This window comes from Dasypus novemcinctus, chromosome 11 (assembly GCF_030445035.2).
Source record: "Dasypus novemcinctus isolate mDasNov1 chromosome 11, mDasNov1.1.hap2, whole genome shotgun sequence".
In the NCBI taxonomy this organism is placed as follows: Eukaryota; Metazoa; Chordata; class Mammalia; order Cingulata; family Dasypodidae; genus Dasypus; species Dasypus novemcinctus.
The window spans coordinates 123551252-123578873 of NC_080683.1; the positions used below are offsets into that span (position 1 = coordinate 123551252).

The following is a 27622-nucleotide window of genomic DNA, read 5'->3' on the forward strand; positions in this document are numbered from 1 at the left end:
TCTAGCACAGAGTTATCTAGGAACGTGTGAGTGTGGCTCTCAGGACCCCGGGGCTGTCCTGGGCGCTGAATGCCAGCCACTGTCTGTGTTTCTTCCTGTCTCAGGTCCGGCTCCTTCCCGGCGCAAGGGGGTTCTAGCCTGGGCGATTTCCAGAGACACTTGGCGCCAGTTAACGCTTGCTGAGCTGGAGAAAGGCTCATGGTTGCTCACTTGCTGGCATGCTACCATTCCCGTACCCGTGGGAGAGAGACATGTGCCCTGTTGAAGATAATGAGCTTTGTTTCATTTCCTTCTTTTTTTTTTTTTTTTTGGATTCGTAAAATACTTTCTTTTAAATGTTATATTAAAAAAATAAGAGGTCCCCATATACCCCCCCACGCCCCCCTTGCCACCCCTCCCACCTCAACTAACTCTTCCATCACTGTGTTTCATTTCCTTCTTATCCTGGCCCTTCGTAACACCGGGGCCTGTGGATTCTAATATCTATATCCATTAAAAATTGTCCACTTTGTTCCATCTTTACTGATATTTCCCTTTTCCCAGACATTATCTGTGTTAGGAAAAATCGTTGAAGACTTGAAAACGGGCCAAAAAAAAGAAGGAGTGAGATTCGTGGGTGCCCCATCTAGCTCAGCCACTGGGCTAGCTCTGCGTTTCGTTATGTTTGAGCCACTTCTCTGTAAGTTATAGAGAACTGATCCTTTTTCAGTGGGACTCTGATCCATAAAATGCACTTTAGTTGGAACGTTGATCGTTAACGCCTTGATAGACCAGTTTCTGCGTCTGTCGTAAATGTATTTCGCGTCACGCTTTTGCTCAGGCATGCGTCCTTCCGTGAATTCTCCTGTGAACCTGTTGTAGCACTTACTGGCTCCCTCCTGAATAATGAGGTAAAGTCTTTGACCCGTGTCGGTTTCACGTTTTGACCTTTTTGGGCATTATCCTTCAACGCCTGCCAACTGCTCCTTCCTTTCTACGCCTCACCACCCCCCTTCGTTTGCCATGGAGTAGCTGGAGTGATCTTAAAAGGTAAACTTCTCTCTTCCTCTTCTCGAAGACCTCTCAGGGGCTGCCTCTGATGGTGAAGCTCAGCTGTCAGCATGGCCAGGTTTTGGTGTCCATTTGTCTGGCCAAGCAAGCCCTGGCCTGATGGCTCCTGCAAGGGTGTTTCGTGGATTAAACCATCAGTCAGCTGACTGATCCCCAGCTGGTGACATCTTCAGCCAACAGGAGACAGCCTTCGCAGGGAGAGGAGGCAGGTGCCATCAGTGGAAGGCCTTAGAGGGGACCTGAGGATTTTAGCAGCCAGAATGGACACTTCCGTCTCTCCTTCGACCAGCGGCTTCTCCTGGGAGTTCCTCAGAACCTTCCTCAGAGCTCCCTGCTTGCTGCCTGCCCTGCAGGGCTCGGCCTTCCCCCTCCCCAGGGTGCAGGAGCCGGTGATTCCTTACAGACCCTGTTGGCTCAGGTTTTCCGTAGAACCCGGCCCTGTCCTTCGCTGGCCACCCCTGCTGCCGCCTCGGCTTTCCTCTGGCCCCGCCCTCCTTCCTGTTGCCCCTGCCCCGCTCCATGGCCCTTCCAGGGCCCTTCCCCGTGCCTCCTGCTCTACCTGCCCTCTCTTCCCCCTCCCTCCCCTCCCCCTCCCCTTCCTACTTCTCTCCTCCTCCCCCTCCCTTCCTCCTCCCCTCCTCCTCCCTTCCCCCTCCCCCTTCAATGTTGCTTTCTTAAGGACCCCTTTTCTGAGTTCCCAGACTACAGCAGATAAGTTCTATACTTGCAAAGTGTTATCCTGGGAAGGACTTACTGTAATTTAAATACTCGCATCTGAGAATATCTGTCTTTCTCTCGGAACTGGGGCACACCTCAGAGGTGGAGAGGCTTCTGATCCCTGGCCAGGCTCTGGGCAGGTCGCAGGCCCTTGGCGAGTATTTTTAGGACTGATACTGCAGGAAGGACGGTGACGCATGCACCGTCCACGTACTTGACACTGTGCACGCATAAGCCGGTCAGAGACAGTCCAATCGGGAGGACATAGGAGAGCTGGGCCCTGAGTGTGGAATCACCCAGACTTAGGATGCATGGATGTGGCTACAACACTGTGGGACTTTTGCTGCCTTAATTCACACAAATAAGCCAAAAACGAATCCAGCAATGCTGGAAGCTGTGTGCCTGCACCCTTGGAGCTGTAAATAACCACTTGGACTTCAAGACAGCGTGTGATTCCTGGTTCCTAGAGCAGGTTTACCTGGGCCCACCTGCTTCCACTGGTGTGGAGGAAACCTCGGCCTTCGAAGGTTCATTCCTGGATAAGGGAGTTGGTAAAGAGCTTCGAAATCCCAAATAACAGGGGTTAAAAACCATCTTTTGATTTTTAACTGTAGATGGAAAAGCAGTAGCTTTCTCAATAGGCAGCATGTGCTATAAACACATACATCCTTTTGCTGCAAATCCTTGTTAATATTTCATAGAACACACAGCACTTCCGAGCCTGGGTGAAAAAACCACACAGTGCAGACTGACTTGAGGTAGCTGGGTTTTGAAGAGTTAGGAAAAGCTCAGGGGAGAAAGGTTACCTAAAGGAGCTAAGAATTCAGAAAATAAACACTTATTCCTGGAGATGCTGCTCATTTATTTATGACCTCGGGGAAACTCCTAGTTTTTGTAAGTCACTTGGTTTCCATTCTTGAGCCCAATCACCTGCCTCATATTTGTAAGAAATTGTGAAGCATTCCAGGAGATGTAAGGACTTAGGAACACGAAGTACAAGCCCTAACACGGGCGGCTGGCTTGCCGTGTCCCTGGTCGTGCTGTCCAGACATTTAAACACAAACGGAAAAAGCCGTAGGCCGCTTTCTGGCGTGCCCCGCTGGCCACTGGGCTGCCCTCCCGAGGGGCAGGAAGCCTCTGCTTCAACGCGGGGAAGTTTGTTCTGACTCTGAGCCTGCGTTTTCCTTGGCCGGCGTCAGGGCTGGTCATCTGGCGGAGCTGAGGCCGTGAGTTGTCCCTTTGGCAAGGCGGTTCGCCCAAGGGGGTCGACCAGTAAGCGTCAGGTAGCGCGTGTCCCGCTCCCCAACGCCGGCTTGGCTTTGGGCAAATGTCTGCCTTTCTGAGGCCCGGCTGTGCCAGGTTTTCCTCCCGGAGATGGCTCCAGGCTTGACGTTCAAATGCTCAGAACATGAAGGAGGAAATCGGTGAGGCATTTTGTTGGGGTTTCTGCCTGGAGGAATGGTCGGATGCCTCCCATGGCAGATGGCGCCCGTTGCTTTTAGTGCCCTCTTGCTCGTTACTTCTTCACAGGGCAAGTTGCTGACCACAGTATTAAGTGTGGGTCCTGGGTTGTGCTGCAGGGATGGTTGCTGGACGTTGTGTGTCCTCTCATGGCCCACTGGGTGGACTGGGGGAGAGTGTAGACTACAATGTGGACCACTGTCCATGTGCTGCAGCAGTTCTCCAGAATGTATTCACCAGGTGCAGTGGATGTGCCACAGTGGTGGAAGAGGTTGTTGATGGGGGAGGGGTGGGGGGGTACATGGGGACCTCATTTTTTTTAATGTAACATTTAAAAGAAAATAAAGAATAAAAAACAAAACAAAACAATATTAAGTGCAGGGAAGTTGAGTGGGAGGCGTGGAAAGGAAGTGGCACAGAAGCAGCTGAAGGCGTTCTCTCACCTCGATAGCCCTTCCTCCAACTGTCTCTCCTGGAGGGCTGCGCTCTGAGAGCTGTGCATGGGTCCACCTTTGATTTATTTTCACGAACAGGTGTAACTTTAACTTACTGTTTAGGAGCCCTGACCTTTCAGATGGTTCCTTAACAAGGGGATTCAATTGATGTCTAGTTCCCCGTACCTCGAAAAGCAACCAAGTGCATTCCGTAACAATGAACACCAGCTTCCAGATATGTTTTGGCTATGCTTACGTAGGCTTGATTTTTCTTTTTCCTTTCTCAGTTTGACTTTTGGGGAATTTATTAACATTATACTTGTAAAATGAATTCCATCTGTTGCCGGGTTAAAGTAAAAATACGTGTTATTTATATTTATTAGTATGTCATGTTGTGCACATATCAAGCACTTAATAAAAGACTTTGAGCGTATTAACATTTGTAGTTGAACAAATTTGATAAACAAATTGGTCTTTGTAATTGACGGTCAATTTTGGTATTGATCAACCGAGAGGAAACGGCTTCTCACCCTTCTCCAAGAAAGGGGCGAGCAGACCGCCCCCGCTTGTGCTTCCTGTGCGGCCTGTGGGACCGCTGGCCAGCCCAGAGGCCTCTGCTCTGGAGGCAGGCCGAGGAGGACATGCAGGAGAGGGGGTGCTAGGGACCACCAACTCTTCCTGTCGCAGTCATGCGTTCTGCACCCCCTCTGCAGCGGGGCCCGAGCCCGGCACTTCCAGCCCGTGGCTGTGGGTGGCCGCCCACACCCGCGTGCCGGCCGTGGGCCGAAGCTGACACTGTGGTTTTATTGTTGCTATTTGCATAAGAATTTTTCTAATGCAGCAAACTCAGTCCCAGACATTCTTCCCCAAAGTCCTTCCTTCCCGTCTTGGCACAAAGCCAGGCGAAGGTGAGCCGGAGCCTGCGTGGCTCCTCCCGCGCCCTTAGCGGGCAGCGCGCTGTCCAGAGCCTTCCACGTCACGCAGGTGCCAGCCCCGACGTGCAGGCCGGCATTCCTGCTGTTACCATCTGCTGGGGAAAGAAAAATTCCTGCCAACTTAAAAATGCAAAGACAGGAGAGACGGTACAATGAAATGCAGTCCACGGTCTGGATCTAGTGATGGGGGGAAAGGGCCCAGAGGACGTTATTGGAGCTATCGAAAAAATTATAGACGCTTTATGCGAACGTGAAGTGTCCTGAGTTTGGTCATTGTCCTTGATGTGGTGACTTAAGTAACCTTGCGCTTAGGAAGTGTACCTGGAAGTGTTACGTGTTGGAGGAGTTGGATGTGTGCAGCCTCCTCTCACCTGTTGAGAAAATAGATCAATAGCTCGATAGGTCAGTAGATTGATGGAATGATATAATAATGTGGCAAAATGTTTAAAGTTGGGAATTCCGGGTATCTGGGTAGGGGGTATGTTCGAGTTCCTCTGTGTTATTTTTTGCAACCTTTCTGTAGGTTTGAAGTTATTTCAAAATAAAAAGTTTAAAAAATTAAGGAAATCTGAGAAAAAGAAAATTCTCCTAACAGAAAGAGCCCCCTGGACCCACGGATTGAAGAGAGAAAACTCGGCCGGTCAGGGTGTGCGGCCATCGGGCGAGACCCCACGGTGTGGATGCGACTTCGCACCGTCTCGGCTGTCAAGAAGACAGTGGGGGCCACCTCTCGGCTCCTTGGAGGCCCCCTGCTGTCCCCTGTGTTGATTGATCTCCAGGCCTGGGCTCGCCTGGCCACTGAGGTGGACCTGGGTTGATCCCCGACCCCAGGGCAGGCCTGTCCTGTGTTGACACAGCAGGCGCCCGAGAAGAGGCCGCGGCTCTCCTGGACTGAATGGGGGTCTCCTTTACCCTTGCTTTTTTTTTGGATTCTTTTTTTTCTCTATTTTTCGCAAATGTTACATTCAAAAAGGATAAGAGTTCCCCATATACCCCCCACCCCCCTTGCCCCACTCCTCCCACATCAACCTCTTTCATCATCGTGGGACTTTCATTGCATTTGGTGAATACATTTTGGAGCGCTGCTGTACCACATGGATAGTGGTTTACATTGGAGTTTACACTCTGCCCCAGTCCACCCAGTGGGCCATGGCAGGACACACAATGTCCAGCATCTGTCCCTGCAGTATCACCCAGGACAACTCCAAGTCCTGAAAATGCCCCCACATCCCATCTCTTCTTCCCTCTCCCTGCCCTCAGCAGCTACCGTGGCCACTTTCTCCACATCAATGCTACAGTTTCTTCCATTGCTCCTACAATAGTTCCATAGTGGAATATCAGTAAGTCCCCTCTCACCCACACTCTATCCTCCATCCTGTGGACGCTGGGATGGTGATGTCCACTTCCTTATCGCTATGGATGCCAGCCCCCCCCTTCCCCACAGCTCCACCCTTCTGGAGACCCACTTTTGGGCAGCTACATTCTGCAGGCCTCTCCACAGCCCCCCAGTGCAGTGTGGCCCGGATGCCGGGGCGCGGGCCCTTCGGTGGGCACGTGGCCTGCACCCCGAGCCTGGTGTCTGTGTGGGGGGCAGGCCCTGCCTTGGACCACCAGGTGGCTGAGACCCCGGGGGTCTTTGCCATCCCAGGCATGACCTGAATCACGCCAGTTGCTTGCCAGCATCAAAGTGAAAAGGCAGCCCGTGTACACGACTGGTGATGGAGAGCCTGTTGGGTTTGGCTTGTGTGTTACGGTATTTTGTGTTTCGGAAGGTGGGTGCTCATTCATTGATCGGATTCCAGAAAGGTTGGTCCCGCAGCCACCTGAGCTGTTTGTTTCTCTGCTCTCTCTGTCCCTCATCCCTCCTCTCTGTCCCCTCTCTATTTCCCAGCAAGCTTCTGCGTGCCGGGCGTCCCTCTCAGCTCTTGTGCTGATGGTGCCGGATCCTTGAGGAGCATGGCGGGTGGCGCCTCTCCTCCTCTCTGGGCAATTGTCGTTGCTGCTGTGGCTCCTCTTATCTGGGTGTGTCTGCATTTCTGCTAAGACTAGTACCCTGCGAAGGGCTGGCTCAGCCGCAGGGCTGGTGGCTCCGGGTGTCCGAGGCCGTCCGGCTCAGCGCTTCGTCTCAAGGCAGTGCACACGGCAGCGTCTTGTGTCTCGGCAAGCCCAGCTGGCGTCCGGCTGCCCCTGCGGCTTCTCCCTCTGTGGCCTTCCCTTGAGGCATTTACTAAAGCATTAAGACCCGTCCTGAGTCCGCTGGCCACCCCTTAGCTGAATGTCCTGTTTACCAGGTTCACGCCCCAGGAGTGAATTGAAACAAAGAGCCTGTTTCCTGGGGTGCAGGCTTCAGGTACCTGCAAGGTCCTGGCTGGTCCCCTTGGGGCATTCAGGGCTTTCGGCCAGTTCTGCCATCGATATGCTCCTTCTCCTGCTCTTGCGTTAAGAAGCCAGTTTGGATGCTTCCAGGCTTCATTTCATTGGTTAAACTGCAAAATTGTGATGAACCCAGTCTTACCAATTTAGCTTTGTCTCAGTAGCAGCGCCATTCTTTAAAACTCTGTGTATACAGTTCTGATTGTGGTGATGCGAAGTTGCGTGTACCCCAGAAAATCGTGCTCTTAGAGCGAATCCGTTCTTGTGGGTGTGACTCTATTGTAAGTTGATGAGATTAATTCAGTTAAGGCATGGCCCAGGGTGGGCCCTTTTACTGGGGTCCTTTATAAATGGGATGAATATGGAGAAAGAGAAAAAGCCACAAAGGCAAGTAGCTGAAAGCAGTGAAACCTGGAAGAGAACTGAGAGCCCGACAGGTGCCGCCATGTGCCTCGCCAGGTGGTGGAGGAGTCCAGGGCCGCCACAGCTGGCCTTCGGGAGGAACATCACCTCTCGATGCCTCGATCGGAATGTTCTTATGGACTCTGAACTGTCAACTTGGGAGCTGATAGAGTCCCATAGTTAAACCAACACATTTTATGGTATCTGCTTACAGCAGCCTGGCAAATGCAAACAGTGATTTTACACAGTAATACAGAGGCATGTAAAATATTAGCTAAGATAAGAAGTCCAGAGATAAGATTTTCACTTTTAATCCACTGACCTTCAAGAGGAGGGTACCACTTTTGCTGAGTGTGTGCGTGTGCATGTACTTGTGTGGACGTGCATGAGTGTGCCCCTCTCCACGGAGACTTGCTGTCTGCTCACGCTATGCTCCCCCTCTGTGCGGTGCCCATCAGTCACCCCCTGACTCTGTCTGCCTTAGACCAGATTTGTCTGTCCAGCCCTCTGCCTTAGGAACGTGTGCACATCTGGAGATTACGTTTAACAATTCAGAATCCAGCTTCTTTTGAAAAATGTGACGTTCGGCTGTGGTGGGCCTGATGGCCCACATGGCCCTCCCCTGGCCGGAATGGGCTGACCTGCTCTGGGCCTTGGGACCCCAGCCTTCTCCAGGCCACGGCCGTGCCCTCGGACCTGCTCCGTGTGCCATGGTGTTTGCACGGGCGCCTGCCCCCCAGCTGCCCTGTGGGCCCCGCGTCTCTCCTCCCGGCCAGTGATGTGACTAGAGGTGGTGTTAGGGGAGTGGAAGGCACTGTGGGGAGAGGCAACGCGGGGGACGGCTGGGGACACACGCTGTTGGATGAAGGTCATGTTGCCTGGAATTTAAGGCTCAGTGCCGCCCGAGGCATATCCACCCCCTGTGCAAGGGGCTCGGTTATTCCTCTTTGTGTTATTGGAAGACCACGGACGCCCGCTCCCGTGAGTGGGGAGGGCGCCGGAACTGGCATTTCTGCAGAGACCCAGCGCTTACCCTGTTGAATTTTAAACGGTGTTCTCTCTGTCAGAGAGGCCTCGACAGACAACCCTGAAAACTCTAAAGGAGAAGCCACCTGTCGGATGAGCCGGTTTTTATTTTTAGGGAAGCTGACCCCTGACACCTGTGCCCCGTCTCCCAGAGTGGCCCTGAGTTGTGCACTGGCGTACGACAGCAGCGGGCCCCCTGTGAGCTGTGTGCTCCGGGCAAGGGCCTGTCTGGGAGCCCACCCATGTGCAACCCGCCCCTGCCTGCGCGGCAACCCTCCCGTCTCCCTGCCACCCGCCATCCAGGCCCCCAGGCCCCTGGTGCCGGCACTGACCTGGGGCCCGCGGATCCTGACCCTGTTTCGTGGTGTCACAGGTGCCGCCTCTCACTGGGCTCCTGTGCCTCAGTTTCCTCCCCTGTAAAGTGGGGAAGACGTGGGGACGTCCCAAAGTGCTATTAGGAAGGAAGAGATCACGCATCTGATAAATCGCTGAGGACATGAAGTACAGGGTGTCTCGGACAGTTTGTGCCTCCTCTGCCTGGTTTTGTACAGCCCACAAGCGAAGAAGGGTGAGAAGGTTTTTTTTGTTTCTGTTTTTGAATTTTCAGACAATTGAAACAAAAGGAAGAGTCCCGTTTCGTGACATGGAGATGAAATTCGACTTTCTGTGTCCACAATAAAGTTTTATTGGAGCTTAGCCATGCCCACCCGGCACGTGTCCGTGGCCCCTTCCACGCCACCACGGCAGCCTTGCGTGGTAGCCACGGAGTCTTCTGGCCGCCAGAGCCGCCCTTCGCTGGCTGTCACGGAAGGCGTTGTTGGCGGGGCCCTGCCGGGGAGCGCAGGTGCCGCCCTCCTTTCCGGGGCTCCAGGGGAGCTCCGGGCATCAGCTGACTCTTGTCCATCTGTGCGGCCGCCGGCCGTGTCCGTTGGACTCTGCAGAGCTTTGTGGACACTGGCCGTGTGTGTGTCATGGAAGGCTCGAGCGGCGGCTTTGGCCGTGCCCTCCGTGCGCGTCCAGGTGCCTCCGCGTGCTCTGCTCAGGGGCCCTCAGGCTGCGCCTTGCCCTCGCCAGCCCCTGCTCGGGCACTGGCCGTACCTGGGACGTAGCGTCCTTCCCGGAGAGGGCACCTTCCTGCCTGGTAGTCGGCCCTGCTGACCTGAACCCGTCATCCTGGAGAAAGCCATGGGCTTGGGTTACTGCTGGTTTTTTAAAAACAGGAGCAGTGACCCCCCATCGTGGGCATTGGCTTCTCGAACTGCCCGTGCAGCCGCCGCCTCTGCCCTCCCCGGAACGTGACCGGGGGCCTTTCTCAGCCTGTTGTTCAGTTGGCACACGGGCGAAGCGGCGAGAGTGGAGTGCGTGGCCCTCAGGGACAGCCAGTGCCGCCAGCGACAGGGCTGTGTGGTCGCCGAGCACGGGAGCTTAGGAGGGTGCAGGCTTGCCGTGGCCCCGAGGGGCATGGGCCCCTGCGTCCCCGGTCGGTTTTGCAGGGCATACGGCCCTCCCCGTCATGGCGTCGGGGAGCTTGGCGCTTGCAGAGATTCCTTTGGAGATACGTCTTGCCTCTACCAGGCCTTCCTGAGACCACGGGCACTTGATGGCTCTTCTAGGGCAGGAGGGAGTCTGAGGTGCTGTTGGCGACACGAATGGTGGCACCACCCTTTACGGAGCGGGAGCGCCTGTCACTTCTTCTTATCAGATGGACAAATAGAGGCAGAGATCACGGAACGTGCCCAGAGGGCGAGGCCTCGTGTTCCTGGAGGACGTGCTCGAGGGGCATGGTAATTGTAACAAGGACGACTATTTGCGTTTGTTTTATTTTTTGGGCGTTTGTTTATTTTATATCATGCTGTTTCATTTGTGTCTTGCCAGATGGCCAGTGTTTCTGGGAAGGGTGGACCGCTGCCAGGCATGGTTGGGCTGCAGGTGTCCCCCGTGTCCCCGGCCTCGAGGAGCTCATTTTGTCCCCCCGTGCTTCCGTTCTCCCTGCACCCCGCTTCCTCCTTTTCTTCGTTCATGTCTTCTCTCTGGTCCAGCACTGGGGTTGTTCAGCGCTCCCTGACGGGGTGCTGGGCGCTTGGTGGCCCATTTGCTCAAAAGCCCTTTGGGTGGGTGAGGGGGGGGGGGCTGGGCGGCGGAGGGGAGGGGGCGGCAGGGAGGGCCCCCCGCCCTTGGCTTCTGCCCCGGCCGCAGGGCGGTGTCCCTGCTCTGCTTCCTGCAGTCTCACCTCCGGAGTGTGTCACCTGCATCACAGGTGGGGGTCTCTCAGGGTCCCCGTACCTGACAGTGGCAGCTGGAAGAGAAGGGCGGCTTGTTCCTGCTTTAAACAAGTCAGGGTTCTCTCTTTACCGCTGCTCTGCTGAAAGCTTTGTACCGCTTTCCCTCCTTGTAGTGTATGAACCATGCAAAGGCTCAGGGTAGAAATCCTAGGTGCCTGTTCATTACCTGAATTTAACACAGGTAAGCACAGGTAAGGGGGGGCACAGGTAAAAGGGGCGGGACAGAGGGTAAGGCAGGGCTTGAGGAGACGTCTCGGGGGCTCCTGGCCCTTCCTCTGTTTCACGTTCCGTGTCAAATTCTGCTTTGTATTTTTAAATAAATGAGAAATGAGAACAGTAAGTAACTATTGTTTAGAAAACACTTGTTATTGTCAAGAACTAGAACTCATAACCTCTGTGGAGATTTCTTAGTTGGAATATTTTTATATGACGTAGAGTAACCCTTGTTATACTTAGTGCAGCACCCATTGCTTAGTTTTCAGGGCATTTTCATCTGGAATCATCTGATCTTCACAGTCGTTTGTGACTTAGGATGAGGAGGTGTGGCTGAGCTGGGCGCACGAGCTAGGGGATGAAGCGGCTTGAAAGCCACTGGCTTCTTAGCACACGGGAAGAGGCTCCGTATCAGATACCGCGATCACAGGTTAAAACATGACCGAACCACAGTGAAATATTGCTTTGCATCCACTAGGATGGCTATTATCAAAAAAATAAAAATAAAAGGAGCATGCGTGTTGGAAACCTCGTGCCTTGCTTTGCTGGTGGGAAGGGCTGCTGTGAGAGCCAGTTTGGCAGTTAAGTTAAACATAGAGTTACCATATGCCATATACCCCCCCAGTTGAAAGCAGGAGCTCAGAACTCAAGCAGATGCGTGTGCCAACGTTCACGGCGCACTGCTGACACGAGCAGGTGGTGATGACCTGGGCGCCCGTCGCCCGAGGAGTGGACGAAGGTGGTGTGGTGTGGCCACGCCGTGGAACGTTCTTCGGCCACTGGCAGGGATGGGTTCTGGGCGTGCTGCGTGGGCTTTGAAACACGGTGCCAAACACAAAGGACAGTCTCGTGTGGCTCCATTCACACGAGAGAATTAGACTAGGCAAATTCATAGAGACGGAAAGCGGCGGAGAAGTTTCCAGGGGTCGGGGGTGGCGGGGCCGGGGGTTCTTTCCTAAAGGGGTGGTTCCCGTTTGGGGCGATGACGCAGTTGTGGAGATGGATGGTGATGATCGTGCAACATGGTGACTCTAATTTATACCACTGAGAGTTCACGTAAAAATGGCTCAGGTGACACGTTTTGTTTTATACATGTAACCACCATAAAATGAACATAAAAGCCAAAGGCCAGGCTTTTGTTGAGGGTCTCAGAGCCGAAAGGTCGTCATAGAAGTCGGCCCTGAGAGCCGAACCGGGAGCTGTGGAGGTGGCGAGACACCATAGGTGTCTGCAGGGGCGACTTGAGGATGAAAGGTGCCCGGGGCCGCCTGCTCGCCGACGCTGGGGCGCAGCCGTCTTCCCGCCTTCCCTCCCTGTCTGGAAAAATGGCACGCTCTGCGTTCGGCTTAAAACGTGGGTTAAGGGGCCTCGTACTCCCTGGACTTGAGCGCGTGCTTTCTGGACTAGGAAAGCCCGAAGGGCTGCACGACATCGGGGCGTTTTCGCGGGCACCGCTGAACCGACCCGCTTCATGTCGGGTCGTGTCTGGAGTTGCTGCTGCTGGGTGACTCGTGCTTCTTTTTCTCCTAGAGTGGGAAGCCACCTGTCGGTGACATGTTCACAGACCTCCGAGACGGACGGAAGCTGCTGGATCTCCTTGAGGGACTCACAGGATCGTCGCTGGTGAGGGGGGCGCAGAGGGCTGGCGGGGGGGTCTCGGCACGGAAGCCCCTGAGGGCGCCGTCTTAGCGCCAGGGCCCCAAGCTGTGACAGCGAGGCGTTACAGTGTAAACACCGGAAGCGTGTGGCCTCACGGAGGCGCAGGTGTCCGCAGGCCGCGCCCCCTTTAAAAGGGGAGAACCTTCTGGGCCCCGCCCTGGCTTCCGGCCGCGCCTGGCCGTCCCTGGCGGTCCCTAGTGGTCCCTGGGGTGTGGCATAACTGGATCTCTGTCCCCCCACGGCCGTCTCCTCCCCCTCGCTGGCTGTCCAAGTTCCCTCTCCTCACGAGGCCTCCACCCTGCTCCGCTTCGGCCTCCTTTTAAACTAAATTGTGTTCAGAGACCCTCCTCATGGATAGCTTCACAGCCGTGGGGACAGGTCTTTCTGGGGCGCAAGTCAAGCCATAGAACAACCCTGAAATGTAAAGGCTGAAACAGGACTATTAAAAAAGGCTTCCGCTCGTTATTCAGTAGAGCCCGTGTACGCTTTCTTCAGGGCTCTGCTTTTACAAGGAACGGCCTGTGAAGCAGGCACAGCTAGTGGAGCACACATCTGGCACACTCAGGTCTCCTCTTGCAAATACTGGAAAACATTTGTTTAGAACTCTGGCGCTTGTTTTCATTCAGGTTTTCTTGATATGTGTGAGGCCCCCTGTGCTCACGCGGCAGTGAATTCTTGTGCTGATGAACAGGGTTCATTTCACGACGAAACACGTTAACACCAAGGGAGAGTAACCTAGAAGGCCACGTGGGGCACTCCTGAGACGCCTTCCTCTCTTGCCAGGGCGTGTTAGCACTTGCCCTTCGGCTTCTGGGTGGCAGGTGGGCGCCCGCAGGGAGTGCCACTCTCCCCCAGATCAGATTCCCCCGTGCGTTTTCCCAGGTGGACCCTGCCCTGCCCCTGTGTGTGCAGAGTGGCTGAGCATCCTGTCTGCCGTGTCTGGGACAGCTGAGGCCACAAAGCTTTGCCCCTACAGCGTGGGTCCCCAGACTTCTCTGCACAGGAGCTCACCAGGGAGATCTTTGAAAATCTCCAAAGCCCAGCCCACCCCCAGAGCAGCCAGGCTCCCTCTTGGCTGGGCGGGCGTAGGTTTCCGCGCTTTGAAGGTCCCTGGGAGATTCCAGTGTGCAGCAGGCCAGGGAACCCCGACCTCCGGTGGGCCTGGCTGGGGAGCTTGCTGTGGACACCGACCTGAGGGTGGCCAGCTGCAGCGCGGGCACGGGGGGCTGTGTGTGCCGAGCCGATGTAGAGGTGTCGCCACGCCTTGCTGGCCGGCGCAAGAAGAGAAGGTCTGCTCATTTGTCTGTGTGTTTTGTTTCCAGCCAAAGGAGCGCGGTTCCACGAGGGTCCATGCTTTAAATAATGTCAACAGAGTGCTGCAGGTCTTACATCAGAACAACGTAAGCTTGGGACACGAGCGTGGGGGCTTGGGCCATCGGCTTTACGTATTGGGAAGCCGGCCACTTGGGCAGTGCAGTGGCATTGACAGAGTTGGCAACATTTTTCTTAAGGGAAGTATCGACACTTTTCTATGAGTGAAAGAATAGTTGTGCTTTTTCTGATATTTATTGGTGTATCATAAACCATGCGCTTTTTTCAAAAGACTTATTTTTCTTTCCCTATCCTCTTGTTGTTTGCACTTGCTGTGTCTGTTTGTCTGCCTTGTTTCCTTAGGAAAGAAGAACCAGGGACCTCCAATGTGGGAGGGAGACACTTAGCGCTCGAGCCACCTTCACTCCCTGCTTTGTTGTCTTTCATTATGCTTTCCTCATGTCTCTTGTTCTGTTTCCTTGTTGTGTCAGCTCGCCATGCCTGCCTGTCCTGCCAGCTCGCTGTCTGCTTTAGGAGGCACCAGGAACCAAACCAGGGACCTCCCGTGTGGTAGGCAGGAGCCCACTTGCTTGAGCCACATCTGCTTCCCAACCATGTGCTTTTGAGATTTAGCTTTACCGAGTTCTCTAAAATGAAATTTATCCTATCATTCACTTACATTGTTGGCCAAATGTGCCAAAATGAAAATCTGGGGTTCTGTGGGGAAATGGTCTTAAAAGTTACTTTTTCACATTAACAGGTGGATTTAGTGAATATCGGAGGCACAGATATTGTCGACGGAAATCACAAACTCACTCTGGGATTACTTTGGAGCATCATTTTGCACTGGCAGGTGGGAAAGTTTTAATCACTTTGTAATAGAAACAATAAATGAAAATTTATTGTTTGCTATAGAAAAGTCTGGCATATTATTCTTTTTCTGGCAGGTGGGAAAGTTTTAATCACTTTGTAAGAGAAACAATAAATGAAAATTTATTGTTTGCTATAGAAAAGTCTGGCATATTATTCTTTTTCTGGCATAGGAAAAAAGCATTCACTTTTTCATACTAAAAGAAAATTTACATAATTTCAGGCTTGTAGAGAAAAGTTGCAAGAATAGCTCAAAGAATTCTCAGATACTATCCACTCCACAAATGTTAATAGTTTTCTATATTTCTGTATTCTTTTTCTCTTTCTCTCTTCATTTAAATACTTCACCGTGTATTTCCTGGAAGGAAAGCATTCTCCTAAAAACAAGGAAGTCTCTTATATAATCATGGCATAATAGTAACATAAGAGAGAAATGTATAATATATTAATATGTAATAATAATGTTATATAATGCTAATATTAGTCATTAGATAAATGAACCATCGTTGTAGTATATAATAATAACATATACTTACAAAATGAGGAAAATAACATGAAACAATACAATTATGTAATCTATACATCTTGTTGAGATTTTGTCAATTGCCCCAATAATATCCTTTTTAGCAAAATCAAGTCCAGTATCATGCATTGTGTTCATTAGTCATGTCTCGTTAGTGCTCTTTTTTCTGGAACACTCTGAGTCTTTCTTTGTGTTTCATGGTATTGATACTTTTGGAGTGTGCTGCCCAAGTGTTTTGTGGAACGCCCTTCAGTGTGTCTGGCTGCTGCTTGCTCATGATTCGATCGAGGCCGTTCGCTCTGGCAGGGCTGCCGCAGAGCGGGGCTGAGTCCTTCCGGACGTGGGACCAGAGGCACAGGGTGCCTGTGTGCTGAGCTGGCAGTGACAGCTGTGACCCTTTGCCTTTGGAGGTGGCTGCCAGGTTTCTCCACCCCAAAGCCACTACTCTTTGTGATTAAAAAGTGGCTTGTGGGGGAGATAATTTGAGACTGTGTCAAATTTCAGGTCTTTTCCAAACTTTTATCTATTAGTTTTAGCATCCACTGATAATTCTGACCTTGATCAGTTATTATTCTGATGGCTGGCAAACAGTGATTTTCAAATTCCATCATTCAGTAGTGGTTTTCTAATTTCATTGGTAATTGTCTATTTCATGATTCCATCTCCATCGGCTTTCTACTTTATTTTTAAAATTTTTAAAAAAAATTTTAAATTTTTGATTTTTTGGCTTTCTACTTTTAAAGAAGAACTTATCCTGGTCTCCTGTTTATCTGTGCATCTTATCTACCCATTCATTCACTTACATGTGTATCGGTGTAGTCTAATGGATTTTTTCTTATTCAGTAGGCTATGATCTTTTGCTATCATTTATTATTTTGATGTTCAAATCGTCTAGATTTGGCCAGTGAGAGTCCCTGAGTCCCTCCGATGTGTCATCTTTCTTTGAGCACTTCCTTTTAAAATTGTGTTCTAGATTTAAACTGTTGCCATCAAGAAAGTTACTTGGTTCTTTGATTTTTTGTCAATCCTTCCTCCCTCATTTTTGTAGGGAAAAAAATTTGAATTATCTTCCTATTAAACGGTCTTTGTAAATGCATGTTTTTTTAAAATTTATTTTTCAATTATCTTCTTAAAAAGTTAATAGATCACACAAAACCTTATATTAAAAAACATAAGAGGTTCCCATATACCCCATTCCCCATTCCCCCACCCCATGTTTTTTTAATTGTATTTTTTTGAAGATACATAGATCACAAAAGATGTCACATTCAAAAAATGTAAAATGTATGGTATTAAAATACTAATTTTTGTGACTCTGCACAATTGCAATCAAACATAACACAAGTAGTATTTAAAGTATAGAAAACACAGTATTGTATATGAAGGTGGAGTAAAAATCACATCTAAATTCTAGTCTCCCCCCAAAAATTGCTGTTAAAAATTTACTTACCTCTCCAGATTTGAAAGGGAAAATTGGGAGGGCAAGGCGTGCCAGCGCCTGACGGTGGCGGGTCAGGAGTGCGCCGTTCTCTGTGGGAGGGCTCGGGTGGAGGCCTTCACAAGGTCACCGGGCAGGTGTTTCCCCGCAGGTCAAGGACGTCATGAAGGACGTCATGTCGGACCTGCAGCAGACCAACAGCGAGAAGATCCTGCTGAGCTGGGTGCGCCAGTCCACGCGGGCCTACGGCCAGGTCAACGTGCTCAACTTCACCACCAGCTGGGCAGACGGACTGGCCTTCAACGCCCTGCTCCACCAGCACAAGTGAGGGCCTGGCGCTGTTCCGAGGGGGCATGCCACCTGCCCCCCCCCCCCACGGCTGCTGCTTCCTGAGGCCCCTTCCCCAGGACCGCCCCCTCTCTGCCCATGTCTCCCAAAAGGCTAGGGAGAGGAACCCGCAGGCACCTTACCCATCGGGCCGTATGCCAAGGGCGCGTCCCTGGCTGTCCTGCACATTCGTGTGTACGGTTGGACCCTGCCTCATTCAGCATCAAGTGGCAATACTTACAAAGAATCATGTTAGCATTTATTCTCATACCAAAGAGTAAAAGCCTATATGTTCAGTGCAATTCGAATATAAAATAGCCAAATGATTATTCCTGAATTGTAAGCAGATTATACGTAATGGTATGTAAGATGAAAGATCAATAGTAAATAGCCAGGCTGAGGGACTTCCAAACAGAAACCCGAACCAACGATGGAGCTCTGGTAGTACATGAAAGGTATGTCCTTCTGGACATAAAGCACCTGTATAATAGGTTGAACCACATGAAATTGCCAATACGTGACTATTTTTGACCTACAAAAAAATGACAGGTTCATATAGTTCAAGGGATGGAATAAAGAGCTCAGAAATAGATACATTATGCAGGGAAATCTGACAGACAACCAAACATATTGCCAATTAGGCATAGATACTTCTGAGACAGCTGGCCACCCGTGTGTAAATTGGCGAGGTCCTTCACCACACACTGTACCCCCAAACAAATCCCAAATGGAGAGCGGATTTAAACGTGAAAGGCAAAACTTGTTGTATGTTTCTTGCCCTGTGTATTAGTCAGGGTTCTCTAGGGAAACAATCCACAAGGGACATCCGTCGATAGTAAGAGATTTATGGGAGTCTCTCATGCAGCCGTGGGGATGCACAAGTCCAGGTTCCTCGGGCAGCTGCAACCAGGGCTCCAGTGGAAGTCCAGTGAAGGTTCTTGACAAGTTCTGGGAGATGTTGGCTGTCCAAAGACGAGCTGGGAAATTCTCTCTCAATGCTGGAATCACTTCCCCTTTTAAGGCATTCAACTGATTGGGTTAAGCGTCACTCATTGCTGATGGCAATCACTTTGACTGATGTAATTATAACCAGCTATTGATTTACCACTGCAATATAGTCAATGGTGACTAAAGTCCATAAATGCCCTTGTATTACAGTTAGCCCAGTGCTTACTTGACCAAGCAACCGGGCACAATTATCTGGCCGAGTTGACACAGTAGCCTAACCTTCACACCCTGTAAATGATTTGTTACCTCAAGGTTCATTTCCTGTAGGTTCTTTACTCAGATATAAAATTGCAATGGACTTTTCTGCATCTTAAACATCTTAAATCTGGAAATCTGTTAATTCTTAAGTAGTTTAGTAAGTTTGCCTGTAGATTTAAGAATTTTCTTTTATTGGAGAAATTGTAAATTTACAGGAAAAGTATGTAGAAGGCACATGCTCTCTCTCACATGCAGTTTTCCCTGTTGACATTTTGCATTCTTGCAGTGCCTTTTAACAATTGATGAAACAATATTACTATAATTATATTACTAACTATGATCAATAGCTTCCATTAGACTTTATTCTTTGCATTGTATAGTTCTGTTTTTTAATTTATTGTGGTAATATATATACAACAATTCAAAAATTTTCCATTTTAACCATGTCTAGTGTACATTTTGTGGACATTAATTACATTGACAATGTTATGCCTCCAATCCTCCATCCTTTACCAAAACTTTTCCATCACCCTCTGTAGATTTATTTTGGTAGAACATTCATGAGTTATGGTTTTATTTCTTTGTTGGTTTTTCCTTTACGAAATGTTTTGTTCTTGATAATGAGTTGCTTTTAGTGTTTTACCATAAGTATGATTTGTGCTGTAGCTTTTTGGATAAACTTTCTATCAGATTGAAGAAAGTCCCCCCCATCAGGTTAGCCCACCCTCTGGGTTAGCAGATTTTATCAGGAAAACTGTTGAATTTTACCAATACTTTCACCATTTATTAATGAATTGCTTTAGCAAATACTAGCTGAATGTCTTCCTAGTATGTACAGCAGAGAACAAGGCAGACAGCTCCTGTCTTGTGGAGCTCACATTCTAGTAGAGACGGACAATAATAAAATAAAAACACAAGTGGTAGAGTGTCTATAAGTGACAACGTCTCGAAGAAAAATGCATCGGGCAGGAGGGGAGGTGGTGCCAGCACGGGGCACGTGATGGGTGTCTTAGGAGACGACATCAGAGAGGCACCTGGGGAGGAAGCTGGTGGGAGAGGCGAGATCCCAAAGGCGGGGGGGGGGGGGGGGGGGGGGTCTAAGGTACACGGCAGGCAGTGTGCCAAGAAAGGGTCTGTTTTGGGTAAATCAGAGAAACAGTGATGTCCGGTTTGTGGGATTAAAAGAAAATCAAGACGGAAATGAAATGACAGACAGGAGGACCAGGAGCCTCCCGGGCCTTGTAGTGAGGCCGTCCCCATGGCCAGATGGCTCTGGCTCTTCCCCTGCGCTGTCCTCGTCTCTTCCCCGGGGGCCTGCCCCCTCCCCCTTGACTGTGGTGACTGATGGATTTAGGTTCATTTTCACCATCGTAGTTTTGCTTCTCGTTTCTTTTCTGTTGCTGTGTTTCGCTCTTCCTCTCTTTGTTCTGTTGGGGTTTCCCTCCCTTAGCCGTGCTAGACCCCCGCCCCTCCCGCCGTGTTTGTCTTTTACCTCTGGGAACATATTATATGCTGTTTTGTCTGTCAGTGGTTACCCTAGACATTTTAACCTGCGTGTTTAACCAGCTTGAGAGCCTTAGCATATCCTACCTGTTGTTTTCTTGTTTGTAGATTGCTTTCCAGCGTTATGTATTTAGACAAGTCTTTGAGTTACAACTTAAAAGACAAACTCCTTTTATTAACTCACAGATCCAGCAATCTAGGTTCCGATCGTGGTGGCCGCCACCTCTCCGCACGGCCTTCCTCACTGCTTTTTATTTGCTTGCTGATTTCAGACCTGGTCTCTTCAGCTGGGATAGAGTCGTCAAAATGTCTCCGACTGAGAGACTCGAGCATGCCTTCAGTAAGGCCCAGAATTACTTGGGAATTGAAAAGCTGTTGGATCCTGAAGGTATTTTCAGTATTTAATTAATAACCTCGATTTTGATTCACGGTTTTGAACCTTTTAAAAGCAGTGTTTTCCTTTTTAGAATGAATTATGATAATTGGGAGAGTTTTTCCTTTTGAAGGATAACTGAAGTCATTTTATTATAGACATATTGGAATCTTTTTTACTCAGCAATTTATAGGATCCTTGGAGTTGAAATTTAATTATACTGCAGGAAAATAATCTGTATTAGAGTAAGATTTAAAGTTTTAAGAAAATACAGTTATGAGATACTTCAATATTTGGTTTAGTTCATTAAAATGCTTTTTTGTGTGATATGTGTGAGCTTCTTGCATATGATGTGAAAACTTGAGTTTCAGATGTTGCAGGATAGAATTCCAGGCTCCTTTCACAGTCAAGTCTGTGTCATTATCTTAAGTGGTAAATACGGCAGCTCAGCCTTGAGCGTTTTGTAGAAGCTTTTAGGGAAGAGCTTTTGGAAATGGGAGATGGAACAAAAGTAAAAGATCTTTGCCTTTGTCTCATATATTATTATTTGAAATGGCAATTTACTGAGCTCTGAGATTGCAAAAATTTATGCCAGGTATTGTTTATGGGCGCGAAGGGGATGATTTTACGCCCGTTATTGAGCCGTTCGCCTATTTGGACGTCTGATTTAGGCGGCTCCTGCTCTGCTCCCCTTTTTAGATGTTGCTGTGCAGCTTCCTGACAAGAAATCCATAATTATGTATTTAACGTCCTTGTTTGAGGTGCTTCCTCAGCAAGTCACGATCGATGACATTCGCGAGGTCGAGACTCTCCCTAGGAAGTATAAGAGAGAGTGTGAAGGGGGCATCAACACGCAGGTCAGTTTCACGGCTGTAACGCAAGCCTTTGCTTCGTCGCGTTTGCTCCCTCGCTGCACCTGGGAGCGGCGAGCTCAGAGCCCTTTTCGAGTGTGTTCACGTGAACTGGCTTCTCGGCTTCCGTGAAGGCTGAGACGTTCAGCTCCTCAGCTGGCGTGCCTTCACGCGGGCCGTAGGAAACGAGAGCTCCGCCGACTGTTGGGAAGGAGGCCAGGTGACTTCGCCCTCCGGGGCTGGGCTGGAGCGGCCTGTGGGTCCTGCCGCCGTCGCCTGCCTCGGATCGCGTGCTTTTCCGTCATTCCCGTTCCGTCCCCTTTGATCCCTGAGGGTGGGTACAGAGACAGGTTTCTCGTTTCAGCTCCTTTATTTCTTGGTACTGGTTTTCTTTTTTTCTGTCTCTCCGTGTATCCTTTGTCCCTCCCTCCCATCCTTCATTCCTTCTTTTTTTACAATTAAAGAAGGGTTTTTCCCCTTACGTTTGGCAAGGCCCTTCCAATGACAGTCTTCGTAGTTCCTTTCCTTTAGAAGGAGCAGTTTGAAGAGGCTCCTTGGTGAGTTTTTCCTGGAGGCCTACAGCCCTCTCTTCTGGTGGTGACTTAACTTCTTGACTCTCATCCTTGGGGGGCGGGGCCCTGGCTTGCTGGGAGACTAGCTCCCCCAAAGCACCAAATTCCGATTTGTCTTTATTTGCTGATTTTCTCGGTCTGAGTGCTCTCACCGGGGCCAATTACAAGCTACCAGAGGTTGCGGCTCACAGAATTCCCGAGTGTTTGAGAACCAGGTAGCGCCTGTGGGCGCCAGCTCCAGCACAGCCAGCAGGGAGCCTCAGGGGCGCGGGCCAGGCTGTGCACCGGCCTCCAGAGAGCCTCAGGGAAGTGGGCCAGGCTGTGCACCAGCCTCCAGGGTGGAAATGCCTGACGGCACCTCCTCACCACGCGAGGGCAGGTCACACGGACCGGGTTTTGAGATTTTTAAAAAGGATTTATTTATTTATTTATTTAATTCCCCTCCCCTCCCCCGGTTGTCTGTTTTCTGTGTCTTTTTGCTGCGTCTTGTTTCTTTGTCCGCTTCTGTTGTCGTCAGCGGCACGGGAAGTGTGTGTGGCGCCATTCCTGGGCAGGCTGCACTTTCTTTCGCGCTGGGCGGCTCTCCTTACGGGTGCACTCCTTGCGCGTGGGGCTCCCCTTCGCGGGGGACACCCCTGCCTTCGCGGGGGACACCCCTGCGTGGCAGGGCACTCCTTGCACGCATCAGCACTGCGCATGGGCCAGCTCCATACAGGTCAAGGAGGCCTGAGGTTTGAACCGCGGGCCTCCCATGTGGTAGACGGACGCCCTAACCACTGGGCCAAAGTCCGTTTCCGGTTTTGAGATTTTATGCACTTTCAGTCTATGTGTGTGCATAGCATGCCCTCCGGCTTCTTTACACCCCAGAGCATCACTGGGCGCCCACCTGGCTTTGGCACCAAGGTCGGCAAGTCCCGGCCACCCACACACTCCCAAAGGTGAGAGCCACTCTCCCTGCACCCTCCCCTCCTCGCCCTTCCCTGGAACTCACACTGTAGTACTGTAAGCCTAAGCTAAGAGCAGCAAATGAGTGCTTCCACGTTTCCCATCATCTCCCAGTGTCTCCTCTTCCATTGGAAGTGGAGATGCACATGATTTCAAAATGATAAGAAATACATTTTTTTTTTCAGATTTTTTTTTTTGCTTATTATTTTTATAACCCCCTCCCCCCTCCATTGGTTTTGTCTGTCTGCTCGTTGTCTGCCCGTCTTATTTAGGAGGCACTGGGAACCGAACCCGGGACCTCCCGTGTGGGAGGTGAGTGCCCAGTTGCTTGAGCCACTTCTGCTCCATGCTGGTTGTGGAGCTTTGCGGTTGCGGCATCTGCTTGTCGTCTTCAGGAGGCACTGGGAACTGAACCCAGGACCTCCCGCGTGGAAGGCGGGTGCCCAATTGCTTGAGCCACATCTGCTCCAGAAATACACTTTGGAGAGGCAGAAACCATGGGATTTGAGGCTTACATTTCTGCCCCGTGACTATTAGCTTCAGGTCAGTTACTTGGCCTCTGGACCACTGGTCTGTCTCTAAGCGTGAATAAACTACCCACTTCATTACAATAAGGAACGAAGTGCCTCAAATGATACGAACATGCACTCAGAGAGCAGCAGCAGTCACTGTGTTTTTTCCCCTCTCAGCTTCTTTTGGCATTGCTAAACTCCTTTCCTTGCTCTGTCGTTGGCCCCATCTCTTAGTTCACCAGTGTTTAACCAGCGGTCCAGGCCTCATCTCCATCTCGTCTTCAAAGACCATCCACCCACCAGGGATGCACCTGTTTGAACTTTTCCCTGAAACTCTCCTTTTTAGCCTTTGGTGCTCTCACGTGGCATCTCTCGTTGGAACCACAGAGGCGCTAACTCCGCCGAGCACTGCTAGTGGCCGTTTTACTCTTGTTAGAAAGTGATTCAAGGGCGCAGTCTCCTCCCTCGACCGCACTGGCATCTCCTCAAGGGCGGTCTTGCGAGGACCTGCTGCTTTAGTGCGTTTTGCCTCCCAGCGCCTGATCCGGTGCTTCCCGATGGGTCATGGCGTGGCCTGGTGCTTGGGAGCCCGAGTCCACGGCGTCCCCCACGCGGAGCATCCCTGGACCACCCTTCTCGCCCTCACGACGGTGGCGGGCTTTCCTTGGCTTTGATCTTGCAGAGCCCCGCGCCGGAGGGGGAGCGAGAGCGCGCCCGCGCCGAGCCGCCCAGCCCCGTTGCGGAGGCGGCCGTGGACCTGGACGGCTACCAGCTGGCCCTGGAGGACGTGCTGACCTGGCTGCTCTCGGCCGAGGACACGTTCCAGGAGCAGGACGACGTCTCGGACGACGTAGAGGAAGTCAAAGAGCAGTTTGCCACCCACGAGGTCACTATCGGTAGCCGGGGATCCCCACCTCTGCACAGAGGCTTTGCGGGCCCAGGCGCTTGTCGCTTGCCAGTGCGTCCTCCCCGGAAGGGTCGCGGCGTACTTCACGCCTTGCCTATTTAAATAGGGCTTTATTATAAAGTCAGCGCGGGGGAGTGGCTCTGCACTGGAATTAGATGTAGGATTTTAATCTTCTCACTTGTTGATGAAAATCAATGCAGAGCCCTCATTTCTCACACATCGTTAGAACTACAAACAGAAAACGCCCACTCCAAACACCAGATCTCACATTTTTTAAAGTCAGAACCAGGAAGTGATTATTTTTCACTTATCTTATGATTCAGGAAGTCCGAGTTCCTTTGTCTTTTATTTGCTGGGAGTTCCCTACTGTTTTGAGGATTATTTCACCGCAGTGTACTGAGCTTGACTGGATGGTGATTCCTCTACGATTAAGCCGTTCATCGGGTAGTTCTGTTAATGGGTGGCTTTGCTTTTGGGTTTGGGAACTGTGGAAATGGTAGTGACCTTCAGCAGCTCCTCTGAGTGTGGTGTTCTACTCTGGAGACCACCTCCCCCACCTGGTGGCTTCTCCCACCTCCTTAGAGCCCTGGCCCCTGGGCCTGCTCCCCTTTACTCACGCAGGGCCCTGTGTCCTACCCTCCGAGCCGGAACGGTGCGGCTCGCCTGGCGGGCCCCTTGCCCAGCAGCGCTGGGCCGTCTCCCCTGGCCCCGGCCACGGGGGGCTCACGAGCGTGCCCGCTGCCTTCTAGGCTTTCATGATGGAGCTGACAGCCCACCAGAGCAGAGTGGGGGGCGTCCTGCAGGCGGGCAACCGGCTCATCACGCAGGGGACTCTGTCCGAGGAAGAGGAGTTCGAGATCCAGGAGCAGATGGCCCTGCTGAACGCACGCTGGGAGGCCCTGCGGGTGGAGAGCATGGAGCGGCAGGCCCGGTGAGTGGAGGCGCCGTGCAGTGCGGGGCACGGGCCGCGCGTCCCCGGAGAGCGAAGTCCCCACGCTCGCCTTGCCCAGGGCGGACCCTTTTCTTTTCGTGAGATGCTGCTGGAATTTTGTCGGATTCCCCTTTGAAGAGACAGCCGAACCTCAAGGTAAACGTTAGAATGCAGAAATGAGCATAAAGGGGAAAGACATTTCATAGAGACCGCTGTCTGTCTGTGACATTCAACCCGGCTAACTAGAGTCGCTGTGAACACAGAACTGTGGAGTATTTGTCTCCGATGCCCATTTTGTAACGTTTTGTGAAGCAGGCCCCCACGGTCGGTATCTTGTGTGAAGGGACAGACTGCATCCCCGGGCGGTTTCCACCTATTTAATAAACAGGAATTCCGGATTAATAAACAATGATCCTGATAAGGGCCAAGGGAGGGTGCTGTTTATTCGCGTTGTTGGACTGCATTGAATTGACTCCATTGAGGAGGAAAATAAACGTTCCTGGCCCGGCTATTTAAAGGCCAGGCGCCCCTTTAAGCGCTTGGACCCCGGCCCCGTTTCTGGGGTGCCGCGGTGCGTGTGGGAAGCGGGTGGAGTGACGCTGTGTCCCCCCGCAGGCTGCACGACGTGCTCATGGAGCTGCAGAAGCAGCAGCTGCAGCAGCTTTCTGCCTGGCTGGCGCTCACCGAAGGGCGCATTCAGAGGATGGAGACGTGGCCCCTGAACGAGGACCCCAAATCCGTGCAGACGCTGTTGGAAGAACACAGAGTAAAGCTGCCTCGTGTTTCTCTTTTGCCACATCACAGTTTGGAAGAGCTGTCCATAGCCGGCTGCCTTCACCTTAGTGAGGGGTGGGGCCGATGGGCCTTCGGGGTCCCCACAGGCTGGACCTCGTGGCAGGGTGACTGTTCTGAGCCAGGGGTGGTCGTCAGAAGTACGTAGCTTTCCGCAGAGTCCCAGGACCCGAGCATGGCCCAGAGCCCAGTGCTCGGCTCGCAGCAGGGTGTGAGCACAGGGGCAACCCTGGGTGTATGCGCACCCAGTCCTTGAAGATCAGGAATTGCTTCCTCCCTGTCCCCAGAGAGCAGCAGGCACTAGACGAGGAACCAAACTTGGGTGGACAATTTCACCTGGCCCTTAGTTTAGGAGATCACTCTTTTTGTAATCAAGGTAAGGCATGGTAGAGTAAATATCTTCTCTGTACATTGCTTGAAGACTTTTATCATCAATGAAATATCTATACACCTGGTAAATATAGCTCTCGGCATGCAGTTAAAGCAGCTCAAGACGTGCTGGACAACGTCAGTAGTGTTTAATGGGTTGACCTTGCCCTTCCCAAGGAAGAGGTCAGAATGGACGAAGGCTCCTTAACTGCTTTCTTGCATAACCACTTAGAAAGGTCCTGTCCCATTGCATCTGCTCACGTTGTACCATTCTGCAGTAACTGAAATGTACCTAAATTCTGCACTTTCTTGGCTTAACAGTTTCAGGTCTACTTTCTTATCTTCATCCCTAGGACAGACTCTTGAGTCCTTTATGACTTTTTTTTTTTTGTCAGAACTTGGGATAGAAGTCGTGATATCCCATTTGCAATCTGTTGTACTGCGTTTTCAGACTGTTGTGGCTCATCATGAAATGCAGAGATGTATAAAGGCCCTCCCATTAGTAGAACACAGCGTGATGATTAGGAATCTAAATCCAATGCCTCATTAAGTCTTCTTAATGACTGTTGATAGGCGAGTGCATTCGAAATAGGAAGAGGTGGAAGAGTAGAAATGATGGTTTCTCTCATTTTTCCTCTAGAGTTTGCAGAAGGACCTTGAGGCTGAGCAGGAAAAGGTGAACTTGCTGACTCACATGGTGGTGATCGTTGATGAAAACAGCGGGGAGGGCGCGACGGCTGACCTGGAAAATCAGCTGCAGGTAAGGGCCCTGTAGGCTGGGAGTCCTGCAGGACATGGGGTTGCGTACCAGATACCTCGTGGCCCTGTTCTCGCTGTTTGTCTGGAAGGGTAGGCTGACTACCTGGGTTGTACTTCCCAGTCCAATTCCACAGTGACTGGGCTCCAAGAGGGCGCAGGTGTTGGTTCTCTCCCTTCAGCCCTGGGCATGGACAGCGGGGTCCTGCTGCCGTCTCTACTTCCTCTGAGGGAACTCATCTTGGAATGCAGAGTGTGTCAAAATGTGGCTTCCCGGCACCCCCCCCCTGCCCCTGGGGTGAGGCCCACTGAATCTGCACTGGACAGAAATGGCGTAGCCGTACGGAAGCTTGGGAGTTGCAGCTGTGCAGGATTTCACTGTCCACTTTGGCAGATCAGCGTGTGACTATCAACACCAGCTTCAGGGCCCCAGCAGCTGGCTTCTTTCCGCTTAAAGGCTGTGAGGTCTTGCTTACTAGTCTTTCTTCACATAATTATTGGTATTTCCCTTGAACAGTGCCTGGATTGCCTGATAAAACGTTGCCAGTTTGTGATTTTCAGTGACTTTGAAAGACTGTCATTTCAACAGCTGGAATCCTTTTCCTTCTGTAACGTTGAGAGCCTGCCAGGGGTTTTGCGCAGTAGCATTCTAGTCATTACGGTAACTGAGAAGTCGGGCCTGTGCCTTGCCTGCTCCACGGCGAGGACACTGAGATGGACAGAGGTCAGACTCCCCAGGCGGAGCAGATGACCGTCCTCGTGCCCGGGCGCTCTCCTCTTCCTCTTTCCGCTGGCGAGAGCGTCTCTGCCGCTAAGGACCACGTGGTGTAGGTGGGAAGGAGATGGTCGCCGTCACGTAGCACTGACATGGATAAGACCTAACC

At 51.3% G+C, this 27622-nt stretch overlaps 1 protein-coding gene across 7 annotated transcripts in view; it reads left to right on the top strand.

Annotated features, from left to right (window-relative positions):
* The window catches only part of UTRN (utrophin), a 437542-nt gene that overhangs the window by 87065 nt on the left and 322855 nt on the right, over window positions 1-27622 (top strand). For all 7 annotated transcript variants that reach the window (XM_071218696.1, XM_058307593.2, XM_058307595.2 and 4 more), the window contains 10 exons: window positions 12424-12516; window positions 13875-13952; window positions 14624-14716; window positions 16846-17018; window positions 20003-20118; window positions 20803-20960; window positions 23666-23869; window positions 24640-24821; window positions 25437-25587; window positions 26623-26742. In XM_071218696.1, the coding sequence (XP_071074797.1) occupies window positions 12448-12516; window positions 13875-13952; window positions 14624-14716; window positions 16846-17018; window positions 20003-20118; window positions 20803-20960; window positions 23666-23869; window positions 24640-24821; window positions 25437-25587; window positions 26623-26742 (1344 nt within the window). In that variant the 5' untranslated portion in view covers window positions 12424-12447. The remainder of the gene's footprint in view (window positions 1-12423; window positions 12517-13874; window positions 13953-14623; window positions 14717-16845; window positions 17019-20002; window positions 20119-20802; window positions 20961-23665; window positions 23870-24639; window positions 24822-25436; window positions 25588-26622; window positions 26743-27622) is intronic.